Genomic DNA, 12726 nt, shown 5'->3' on the forward strand with positions numbered 1-12726 from the left:
GAGAGAGTGACAGAGAAAGCAACCAGGCGAGTGGGTCTGTCTGTGTTTCTTCTGCTGCTACCCTGACTGAGGGGGCTTATGCTCTCTGTCCGTCTGCGTGGGCGGGGTCTCTACTGGGCTCATTAAGTCCTGTTTACATGAGTAGTCTAGACGCGGGACAGCCATGTGCTCTGCTCAGCTCAGACAGAACCAACCCACGGCACCACCTTCCAAGATGGAAATCAGCCCTGTTGCAAGACAGACAATGCATCAAATTGTTAGCCAGGGGTTTCTGCCTTCTGCTGCTAGCTCCACAAGCTGGTGTGCCTTGTTTGATGAAATAACAGGAGTTAGATTTAAGGCACTTTCTGTTCTTTCAATTAGTTTTCTGAGCGGGGTCAGACTGATGACTGAGAAATCTCTTTGCCATGCTTTGTGGGTTAGGATTAGTTATCAGGAGAGAGACCAGAAAAGGAAGAATGCAAGCACTCACCACAGAGAAAAACACTCATGTGACCAGCTATTCCCTTCAGTTGATAAACGTTCATTAGGCCGCCTCCTCCTTTGTTTGAAGAGAAGGTTCTAGAGCTTTGTGCCTGGTGGGATCTGGCAAGGTGTTCGTCAGGGGCCTGTCTAACTTTTCAATAGACTTGCTTATCGGTTCCAAGGTGTTTTGGCAATGAGATATCAATTTATGATAATGGTCAAGAAGAAAAGGCCAGAGCAGCCAAAACAGGAAAACTGTTGACTACAGCATGTGCAGACAATTCCATGTCCCTTCCAACCATAGCACATCAATTATGTTCGTTTTTATGTGTGAACTAACAATTCTCTCAGAGGAACTTTTTAAAGAGATTTTCAGGAACATCGTGGTGCTCTTGGTTTCACTTTTTAGTTGAGTTTTAGTTTGAGAGAGAGAGAGAGAGAGAGAGAAGGAGAGAGAGAGAGACCCCTTGTGAGAGCTCGTAACAGACTTGTTAAATTGCCCCCTCATTTCACCCAGTTGCTAAGAGGTTTTACGGTCAGGAACTTGTGGGATGAGCCTGACTGTCCCTCCTATTGTCTGGGTTAGGGTTAGTACTGCTCGTACACCTCCAGACTAGCTCAGCGTTGCTCCCTGACAGGGTCATATAACATGTAGATAGTAGACAGGTACTTGATTGATCCCCAATGGGAAATTATGGAAACCTCTGTATTTTCACCTACTGTACTGTAGGGCTGGGTATTGATTCGAATTTCAAGAATCGATTATCACGATTCAATTCGATTTGATTAAATATCGATTCGGTTAGTGTTACTAAAACCTGTTTTTTTTATTTTTTAGCTGTAACCTTAATTAGATGACTGTTATGCAACACTTCAATACTAGGGCTGAGGGCTGGGTATCGATACTGATTTCCAAAAATGAATGAATGAATCATTGAATGAATTAATGAACTATTCATTCCTTCATTTATTCATTCATTCATTAAATAAAAGATCGATTTTGGGATTCATGAATCGATTCTGAATCATTAGATGTTTTAACCCAGCCCTACTGTACTGTGTAATGTCATGATCCGTCTCAGCCCCAGCCCTGGGCAGGGTTAAGCATTGGCCCACCCAACTTATTATGTCATGTACAATTTCATTCAATTTGATATAAAACAGACTCCGGACTAGAAAACGGACTGTCCCTCCAAACATTTCACTCTGGATCCAGCCTTGCTCAGATTCAGTCTCTATGGGATGAACTCAGATGATATCATGTTCTATTCATCAATTTTCATCCATGGTTTGTCTCAGCTGAGAATGAAACATTACATTAGCCTACTATTGCATTGGATCGCATGGAAATGTTGACCAATAGTGCGTCACGGTAATTCAATATCATGTTTACACAATATCTTAAAGTGTCTTTGTATTAGATCATTTCTTTGTTTTTTCATGAAAGATATACAACAATTTCCCTCCTCTGGAAGTAATAAGTGAGACTATAAATTGAGTCCAAAACATCTAGACACTTGTCCTCCCTTTACCAGAAACTTCACATTCTGTCACGATTGTCTGTCTTCAGAGCCAAACAGCTTATTCACATGGACATTGGTTGGATTCACAATTGTCCTCCATTTCTTTTATAATCAACAGACAACAGTGTTACAGTATTCTGTTACACAAATTGAACAAAATATTATTTTACACTCATTTATTTCTTTACAGAGGACTATTATTAATTCAAATTTGGCACGTAGGTATTTGTTTGGGCCTAAGGCAAGAGAAGACAAGCAGCGAACGCGCCAAAGCTATTTCACGTTTGGCAGATCACACCGACCACAAAGAAATGAATGCATTTGATGTGATTACAGCGGCTGATTGTTTACAGAGCGGACGCATTCCTTCCCACTAATCCATATTAAAAAGCAGACGGAGCACCAGAGAGCTGGTGAAAAGCCAGTCGAAAAGCCTTTCTTATTCCTACATAACATATCCATCACTCAATATCGCTGGCCAAATATTTACAAATTGCTTAGAATTGGTTTTCCCATCATTTGCTAGATATTAATCGGTCAGGATAGCTGACATTGAGAACGGATCATATATTTTTGTTTAGAACCAGAGGGAACCTCATGTTTGGGTACGGTTTCCGAGTGTTCAATGTGCTTCAACTGATTAAACATGACATCAATCATGTTATTTTGTTCAAGGAAGAGAATATGTTCCATTAAAACATGGCGTGAACCATCTAGGCTGTTCTGTCAGTGTACTGTACAGTATCTTGGTTTAGCGTCACCACAGTATTTCTTCAGTGTATTTGTCTACTTGCAGATGGAAACCAGATCCCAATCGAGGTGTGCTGTAAAGATGGCCGTGAGTGGGGCACCAGTAACCAGGACTGCACCGCCTTGCCCCTCATCTCCGAGTCCACCACATGCAGGTGACTGTTAATGTACTTTACATCCACAGTAATGGCCTAATACTAGATCTACTGTATATAAAGTATCATTCTGCATGACAGCAAAAGTCTTCGAGATGGACGAAAGCGCATTACGGATTCAACACCAGGCTACGATCTGTCACTGTTGACTTTTACAGCTTCAGTGCGTCCGTCTATGAAGCTCACCTCAGTATTGGTCCCATGGGGTGTGATCTGTCTAGCATATGGGGGTTGGGGGGGGGCGGCGGGGGCGGGGGCGTCCTCAATGTCGTCTACCGATATACAGAACGACTTTACCTTACATCCATAAATCTCCAGTCACATGAATCTCTTCACGGGAGAGGGGCTAGACACCACAGTAGTGCTAGTGACAGGATAATGGCAGGCCTACTGGTAACCATAGAAGGGTAATGTCCGACTGGGACGAAATGCGTTGCTCAATCTGCGACCCGTTGGCAAATGCATTTACCTTGGCCACTGGCATGATCCAAAATTTATTCAAATTATAGAGTGAGGGTTTTTTTTGGGGGGGGGGGAAGGAGGGGAGAGTATGGAGGTTAAGAAAAAGGGAATTTGCAGGAAATACCTAGGAGGTGAAACTATACTGAGAGAAGACTGGAGAGAGGGAATAACAGGAAAGCTGAGGGATTATTTCAGACACTGGGAGGGTGGGGAGGGGGGGGGGGGAGAGGGAGAAGACGAAAGAAAAACAGGAGCCTTGACTGTGCCCTTAAAAGGTTCTGCAGAGGAGGTGTGCGCTCTTGACGCGAAGCGGAGATCTCTGGTTTATATGGAAAGAGATTTCTGGTAAGAGCTTGATAAACTAGGCTTGTTGGAACCGGTAAGGAGAGCAGAGGGGTGCGTTGACTGTTCCGACTCGTAAAACAGCTGTTTAGCTGGAAGAATGAGGCTTTGTAGACTGCGTCATTTACAGTCAATCACCCTTAACTGATTGGACTCACTGTGAGGACAGCCATTGGACGCAAGCAATGGAGTCTTGCGTATTTATGTGTCTGTTGATGGCATGCTCGTGTCAAGAAACTCTCCAGATCCTATTTTTCAAATCAAATGACACAGCGTGGTGCAGCTTTTAGCACAGCTACTAAAAACCACAACCATCTACCGGGAAACGACCTCCAACGGACGGGATCTATTTTAAACCCTTTCACCACCCAAGAACTGTACACGTGTAGGAGCACAAGTAGCATTCGATCTTTGATTCAGATAAAGTGAAGAAAGTTGCAACGCCCCTTCGACCCTTCAACCCCCATTTGCATGGGGCTTCTCACTTAACAGTGCAGTGCAGTGAGATCCCCACTAGGCATGCCCGGGGCAAGTTTTAATGGGATCCGGTTTGAGGCGATGCTCTAGTCTGTCCCACTAAGCAGCCCTGTGATGGGGTTGAGAATAACCGTGTTTCTTCTTCGTCTGTGGCAGGATAGTACAGGAGCAGAATAACTGTGTTTCTTCTTCGTCTGTGGCAGGATAGTGCAGGAGCAGAATAACCATGTTTCTTCTTCGTCTGTGGCAGGATAGTGCAGGAGCAGAATAACTGTGTTTCTTCTTCGTCTGTGCCAGGATAGTGCAGGAGCAGAATAACCGTGTTTCTTCTTCGTCTGTGCCAGGATAGTACAGGAGCAGAATAACTGTGTTTCTTCTTCGTCTGTGCCAGGATAGTGCAGGAGCAGAATAACCATGTTTCTTCTTCGTCTGTGCCAGGATAGTGCAGGAGCAGTGTTGCGCCGCGGTCCTGGAGGACACCTTCTGTAGCAGTGGCATCAACATGGCCAAAGACCAGGGCGCCTGCGAGACCCTGCTGACTGGAAGCCCCTGCGAGACCAAGACTGCAAAGGTGTGTGTGTGTTGGGGGGAGGAGTGTATGTGTGTGTGTGTGTGTGTGTTGGGGGGAGGAGTGTATGTGTGTGTGTGTGTGTGTGTGTGTGTGTGTGTCTGTAATAGCCAGAGTGACAAGGAATCCATTGTCCCTCCCTTCAATCAACAAACATCACTCCTCTGGCCATGCAGCTTCTGGCGAGTGATTGATCATGATTGTGTGTGTGTGTGTGTGTTTCTAAGAGTTTGTGTGTGTGTGTATGTGTGTGAGTGTGTGTGCGTGTGTGCGTGTGTGTGTGCGTGTGTGTGTGTGTGCACGCGCGTGCGTGTGTGTGTGTGTGTGCGGATGTGTGTGTGTATGCGCGCGTGTGTGTGTGCGTGTGTGTGTGTGTGTGTGCCAGCAGTGAGCAGGATGAGACATGTCACTCGGGGGAGGAATGGAGTTTGTTGCTGTCAGGTAGATTAAAAATTCACCTCAGATTCTGTCTTCCAATGGCTGTCTGATTACCAAGCTCTTAGAAAGGCAATCTCTACATCGGGGACAGGCTTGTATTATATCAACATCCCCACGTTAAATGCCCCATTTCTTCCACAACTTACTGTACACATCAGAACATTAACCAAAAACCCTTGAAGAGATGTGTCAAGTGAGCACAAGGGAATGCGTTTTCCCAGGAGAATGAGATCACTGTGAGACTAGGAACATGTCTTTACATGATCTTCTCTGTAATACACTCTCACTTCAATGTGTTCAGGGTATATGAATGAGAGAGTGGGGATCATAAAGTGGGTTTCGGTGCTTGGTAATGACTTTGTTCTTGAACAGGTGGATCTTTAGGATCAAAAGACATCACACAATGAACATTTGTGCATCCCAGCATCAAACGGATCAAACTGTATACTTATTTGACCTGCTCAACCTTACTTACTGTACTTACTGTCAAACCTCACACACACACACACACACACACACACACACACACACACACACACACACACACACACACACACACACACTCAGCCTCTCTTCCCCCCAGTCATGACTCTCACAGAATGATGATGATTGACCCAGCTGAGCATATGACCCAGCTGGAGTTTTTCTTTCTTTACATTGTTTGTCTGCCTGCATGCCTACCTGTCTGTCTGTCTGCCTGTCTGCCTTCCTGTCTATTTGTCTGTCTGTCTGCCTGTCTGTCTGTCTGCCTGTCTGTGTCTGTCTGTCTGCCTGTCTGTCTGTCTGTCTGTCTTTCTGTCTGTCTGTCTGTCTTTCTGTCTGCCTGTCTGTCTGTCTGTCTGTCTGTCTGTCTGTCTGTCTGTCTGTCTGTCTGTCTGTCTGCCTGTCTGTCCTCTCTCTGTATTGCCTGTTTACCTGATTATCTAACTCTACTGTCTGTCTGCCCTTCTTTCATCCATCCCTGTCTCCCTACCCGTCTGTCTGTCCATCCCTGTCTCCCTACCTGTCTGTCTGTCTATCCCTGTCTCCCTACCTGTCTGTCTGCCCTTCCTTCATCCACCCCTGTCTCCCTACCCGTCTGTCTGTCTGTCCATCCCTGTCTCCCTACCCGTCTGTCTGTCCATCCCTGTCTCCCTACCTGTCTGTCTGCCCTTCTTTCATCCATCCCTGTCTCCCTACCCGTCTGTCTGTCTGTCCATCCCTGTCTCCCTCCCCGTCTGTCTGTCCATCCCTGTCTCCCTCCCCGTCTGTCTGTCCATCCCTGTCTCCCTCCCCGTCTGTGTGTGTGTAGATGTGCTGTGACTGCTGTCTGCTGGGCCGGGCGGCTCAGGAGAACGGGCTTCCCTGCGACCACAGCCTGACGCTGGGCTACCAGTGTGGCCTGGTGTCCCGGGCCTGCTGCTCCACCACCGAGCCCGGGACCAAGCCCACCGAAGGTAAGAGACTAGGGAGGGGGACAGGAGGGTAAGAGAATAAGGAGGGGGACAGTTGGGTAAGAGAGAGACTAAGGAGAGGGACAGGAGGGTAAGAGACTAAGGAGGGGGACAGCAGGGTAAGAGACTAAGGAGGGGGACAGTCGGGTAAGAGACTAAGGAGGGGGACAGTCGGGTAAGAGACTAAGGAGGGGGACAGTCGGGTAAGAGACTAAGAGGGGGACAGTCGGGTAAGAGAGAGACTAAGGAGGGGGACAGTCGGGTAAGAGACTAAGAGGGGGACAGTCGGGTAAGAGAGAGACTAAGGAGGGGGACAGTCAGGTAAGAGACTAGGGAGGGGGGCAGTCGGGTAAGAGACTAAGGAGGGGGACAGTCGGGTAAGAGACTAAGGATGGGGACAGTCGGGTAAGAGAGAGACTAAGGAGGGGGACAGTCGGGTAAGAGACTAAGGAGGGGGACAGTCGGGTAAGAGACTAAGGAGGGGGACAGTCGGGTAAGAGACTAAGGAGGGGGACAGTCGGGTAAGAGACTAAGAGGGGGACAGTCGGGTAAGAGAGAGACTAAGGAGGGGGACAGTCGGGTAAGAGACTAAGGAGGGGGACAGTCGGGTAAGAGACTAAGGAGGGGGACAGTCAGGTAAGAGACTAAGGAGGGGGACAGTCGGGTAAGAGACTAAGGAGGGGGACAGTCGGGTAAGAGAGAGACTAAGGAGGGGGACAGTCGGGTAAGAGAGAGACTAAGGAGGGGGACAGTCGGGTAAGAGACTAAGGAGGGGGACAGTCGGGTAAGAGACTAGGGAGGGGGACAGTCGGGTAAGAGACTAAGGAGGGGGACAGTCGGGTAAGAGACTAAGGAGGGGGACAGTCGGGTAAGAGACTAAGGAGGGGGACAGTCGGGTAAGAGACTAAGGAGGGGGACAGTCGGGTAAGAGACTAAGGAGGGGGACAGTCGGGTAAGAGACTAAGGAGGGGGACAGTCGGGTAAGAGACTAAGGAGGGGGAAAGTCGGGTAAGAGACTAAGGAGGGGGACAGGAGGGTAAGAGACTAAGGAGGGGGACAGTCGGGTAAGAGACTAAGGAGGGGGACAGGAGGGTAAGAGACTAAGGAGGGGGACAGTCGGGTAAGAGACTAAGGAGGGGGACAGGAGGGTAAGAGACTAAGGAGGGGGACAGTCGGGTAAGAGAGAGACTAAGGAGGGGGACAGGAGGGTAAGAGACTAAGGAGGGGGACAGTCGGGTAAGAGACTAAGGAGGGGGACAGTCGGGTAAGAGACTAAGGAGGGGGACAGTCCGGTAAGAGACTAAGGAGGGGGACAGTCGGGTAAGAGACTAAGGAGGGGGACAGTCGGGTAAGAGACTAAGGAGGGGGACAGGAGGGTAAGAGACTAGGGAGGGGGACAGGAGGGTAAGAGACTAAGGAGGGGGACAGGAGGGTAAGAGACTAAGGAGGGGGACAGGAGGGTAAGAGACTAAGGATGGGGACAGGAGGGTAAGAGACTAAGGAGGGGGACACTAAGGAGGGGGACAGGAGGGTAAGAGACTAAGGAGGGGGACACTAAGGAGGGGGACAGGAGGGTAAGAGACTAAGGAGGGGGACAGGAGGGTAAGAGACTAAGGATGGGGACAGGAGGGTAAGAGACTAAGGAGGGGGACAGGAGGGTAAGAGACTAAGGAGGGGGACAGGAGGGTAAGAGACTAAGGAGGGGGACACTAAGGAGGGGGACAGGAGGGTAAGAGACTAAGGAGGGGGACACTAAGGAGGGGGACAGGAGGGTAAGAGACTAAGGGGGGGGACAGGAGGGTAAGAGACTAAGGAGGGGGACAGGAGGGTAAGAGACTAAGGAGGGGGACAGGAGGGTAAGAGACTAAGGAGGGGGACAGTCGGGTAAGAGACTAAGGAGGGGGACAGTCGGGTAAGAGACTAAGGAGGGGGACAGTCGGGTAAGAGAGAGACTAAGGAGGGGGACAGTCGGGTAAGAGACTAAGGAGGGGGACAGTCGGGTAAGAGAGAGACTAAGGAGGGGGACAGTCGGGTAAGAGAGAGACTAAGGAGGGGGACAGCAGGGTAAGAGACTAAGGAGGGGGACAGTCGGGTCAGAGAGAGACTAAGGAGGAGGACAGTCGGGTCAGAGACTAAGGAGAGGGACAGGAGGGTAAGAGAGAGAGACTAAGGAGGAGGACAGTCGGGTAAGAGACTAAGGAGGGGGACAGGAGGGTAAGAGACTAAGGAGGGGGACAGTCGGGTCAGAGAGAGACTAAGGAGGGGGACAGTCGGGTAAGAGACTAAGGAGGGGGACAGGAGGGTAAGAGACTAAGGAGGGGGACAGGAGGGTAAGAGAGAGAGACTAAGGAGAGGGACAGTCGGGTAAGAGACTAAGGAGGGGGACAGTCGGGTAAGAGACTAAGGAGGAGGACAGTCGGGTAAGAGACTAAGGAGGGGGACAGTCGGGTAAGAGACTAAGGAGGGGGACAGGAGGGTAAGAGACTAAGGAGGGGGACAGGAGGGTAAGAGACTAAGGAGGGGGACAGGAGGGTAAGAGACTAAGGAGGGGGACAGGAGGGTAAGAGACTAAGGATGGGGACAGTCGGGTAAGAGACTAAGGAGGGGGACAGGAGGGTAAGAGACTAAGGAGGGGGACAGGAGGGTAAGAGACTTAGGAGGGGGACAGGAGGGTAAGAGACTAAGGAGGGGGACAGGAGGGTAAGAGAGAGACTAAGGAGGGGGACAGTCAGGTAAGAGACTAAGGAGGGGGACAGTCGGGTAAGAGACTAAGGAGGGGGACAGTCAGGTAAGAGACTAAGGAGGGGGACAGTCGGGTAAGAGACTAAGGAGGGGGACAGTCAGGTAAGAGACTAAGGAGGGGGACAGTCGGGTAAGAGACTAAGGAGGGGGACAGTCAGGTAAGAGACTAAGGAGGGGGACAGTCGGGTAAGAGACTAAGGAGGGGGACAGTAGGGTAAGAGACTAAGGATGGGGACAGTCGGGTAAGAGACTAAGGAGGGGGACAGTTGGGTAAGAGACTAAGGAGGGGGACAGTCGGGTCAGAGACTAAGGAGGGGGACAGTTGGGTAAGAGACTAGGGAGGGGGACAGTCAGGTAAGAGACTAAGGAGGGGGACAGTAGGGTAAGAGAGAGACTAAGGAGGGGGACAGTCGGGTAAGAGACTAAGGAGGGGGACAGTCGGGTCAGAGAGAGACTAAGGAGGGGGACAGTAGGGTAAGAGACTAAGGATGGGGACAGTCGGGTAAGAGACTAAGGAGGGGGACAGTAGGGTAAGAGAGAGACTAAGGAGGGGGACAGTCAGGTAAGAGACTAAGGAGGGGGACAGTTGGGTAAGAGACTAGGGAGGGGGACAGTCAGGTAAGAGACTAAGGAGGGGGACAGTCGGGTAAGAGACTAAGGAGGGGGACAGGAGGGTAAGAGACTAAGGAGGGGGACAGTCAGGTAAGAGACTAAGGAGGGGGACAGTCGGGTCAGAGAGAGACTAAGGAGGGGGACAGTTGGGTAAGAGACTAAGGAGGGGGACAGTCGGGTAAGAGGGTAAGAGACTAAGGAGGGGGACAGGAGGGTAAGAGACTAGGGAGGGGGACAGTCGGGTAAGAGACTAAGGAGGGGGACAGTCGGGTAAGAGACTAAGGAGGGGGACAGTCGGGTAAGAGACTAAGGAGGGGGACAGTCGGGTAAGAGACTAAGGATGGGGACAGTAGGGTAAGAGACTAAGGATGGGGACAGTCGGGTAAGAGACTAAGGAGGGGGACAGTAGGGTAAGAGACTAAGGATGGGGACAGTCGGGTAAGAGACTAAGGATGGGGACAGTCGGGTAAGAGACTAAGGAGGGGGACAGTCAGGTAAGAGACTAAGGATGGGGACAGTCGGGTAAGAGACTAAGGAGGGGGACAGGAGGGTAAGAGACTAAGGAGGGGGACAGTCAGGTAAGAGACTAAGGAGGTGGACAGCAGGGTAGGACTGAGGGTGGAGCTTATAGGGTGGAGGATGGGACAGCGGTGGTGGTGGTTGGATGGAGAGATGGACGCAGTGGAGTGATGGAGGGGTCAAAGGAGTGATGGAGGGGTCAAAGGAGTGATGGGTTGTGATAAACCGGTATGCCTGTGTGATAGTCTCGTCATCAGCAGTAATACTAGATGTGTCTCTGTACACAGGTTTAGTGCTGCAGTGCTCTCTAGTGGCTATTTGGACACATTGCACTCACACGCGTTTCTCTCATGGGAATTGCTCTCCTATCGAGCACACTGCAGTTATTTGGGACTACATGATCAGATATGCAGTAGGACAGGTCTGTTGATATTAATATTGTGTTATTCACAGCCTCTGTGAAAGAAAATGAGACGCACACCAATGGAGACGAGGCTTTGACGAATGACCAGTGCAAAGGTACGGTAACATCAAACACCGCGTCTGACATAACATCACTGGTACAATATGTACGTGATTGTACATTATTCTTTTGCGTGATTTATTTATTTATTTATTTATTTATTTATTTATTTATTTTATTATTATTTTTTTATTTTATTTTTTATTTTTTTATTTATTATTATTTATTTATTAATTAATTTATTTATTGTGTATGGTATATTATAATTGTGTTTGAAAGGAACAGAGAAGTGTGCCCAGCAGTGTGTGGGCAACGGGACCTGCACCTGCCTCAAAGGCTACAAACTCAAACCTGATGGGAAGAACTGTGAGGGTGAGTCTCCTGTATTCACCAGAGCCATTAAAGGGGCATTGCAATCAACACAGACCATTGAGTACTCTACCGTGCGCTCGTCTCTTCTCTCCCCAGACATAAACGAGTGTCTGCTGGGCTCTCATAACTGTCGCGCTGGTGAGCGCTGCATCAACATGGAGGGCACCTTCCGCTGCCAGAGAGAGGTCAGCTGTGGTACAGGATACGAGCTCACAGACAGCAACAACTGCAAAGGTCAGATGTAGCGCCCCCTGTTGGCGAGAGGGACTTCTGACAGACCAATGTGTCGCTTATGTCCCTGATGCACTTGAACATGCACTAATCAGCATTGAGTTTCCTTAAATTATAGCAGCATGTGGACTTCTTCTGCTGCCAAGCGTTCAGGAAACTCCCCATTGATTTTCATGAAATGTATTTATATCACAAGTATGTACATGAGTGTATTTCATGATTTAAAAAAAAAGAGAGAGAGCTCCAGTTACTTTCCATGTCTTCTCCATCCATGCTGTTCCCTTCATATTCAATAGACAACAATTGACTCTGCACTACCGCACACTTGAACACTTGAACCAACACCTGGCAACACTATGCACAACTGTACAGTATACTTGAACGTTATTTTATTGCACTGCCTACATCATGGACACAGACACAGTCATCCATGATCAGATGGGATAAGTAGATGAGGATGATACTGAAAGACTGCTAGACGAGGGATAGATAGTAAATTGCCAGTTTGGGAACCTTTAAATGTCTAGCTGAGCACCTAGGACTGGAATGAGGAACTGATTATCACTGACAAGATACTGTAAGGACAAGTGATTACAAGAAGTCCAATGTACCTGTACCCGTACTTGTTACACATGGCTATTAAATTAAATTAAATTAAATTAAATTAAATTAAATTAAATTAAATTAAATTAAATTAAATTAAATTAAATTAAATTAAATTAAATTAAATTAAATTAAATTAAATTAAATTAAATTAAATTAAATTAAATTAAATTAAATTAAATTAAATTAAATTAAATTAAATTAAATTAAATTAAATTAATTTCATTTCATTTCATTTCATTTCATTTCATTTCATTTCATTTCAATTCTATTCTATTCTATTCTATTCTATTCTATTCTATTCTATTCTATTCCAGATATTGACGAGTGTGAGACGGGCACCCATAACTGTGCGCTGGCGTTTGAGTGTCAGAACACCCAGGGCTCGTTCCGCTGTAAGCCCAAGGTCCAGTGTGGGGACGGGTACATCCAGGACGCCCTGGGGAACTGCATCGGTGGGTTCACAACCGCCTCTTCCTCTTCGTTTGGGTTGGTTGTTATCGGGGCCGAGGGGCTATCCTTTTACCACCCCGAGCCTGGGTGAGAGGGCACACCTCCAGGGCACACCTCC

General features: G+C 48.3%; 1 protein-coding gene across 1 annotated transcript in view; it reads left to right on the plus strand.

The window, feature by feature from the left end:
• Positions 1-12726, plus strand: part of fbln1 (fibulin 1) — a gene marked incomplete at its 3' end in the record, with an annotated part of 31602 nt that overhangs the window by 895 nt on the left and 17981 nt on the right. Inside the window, exons 2-8 of the mRNA XM_084450864.1 lie at positions 2785-2893; positions 4613-4745; positions 6472-6616; positions 10940-11005; positions 11235-11321; positions 11418-11555; positions 12473-12610. Coding sequence (XP_084306990.1) covers positions 2785-2893; positions 4613-4745; positions 6472-6616; positions 10940-11005; positions 11235-11321; positions 11418-11555; positions 12473-12610 — 816 coding nt within the window. The remainder of the gene's footprint in view (positions 1-2784; positions 2894-4612; positions 4746-6471; positions 6617-10939; positions 11006-11234; positions 11322-11417; positions 11556-12472; positions 12611-12726) is intronic.

This window comes from Borostomias antarcticus, assembly GCF_949987555.1.
Source record: "Borostomias antarcticus genome assembly, chromosome: 16".
Taxonomy (NCBI): Eukaryota; Metazoa; Chordata; class Actinopteri; order Stomiiformes; family Stomiidae; genus Borostomias; species Borostomias antarcticus.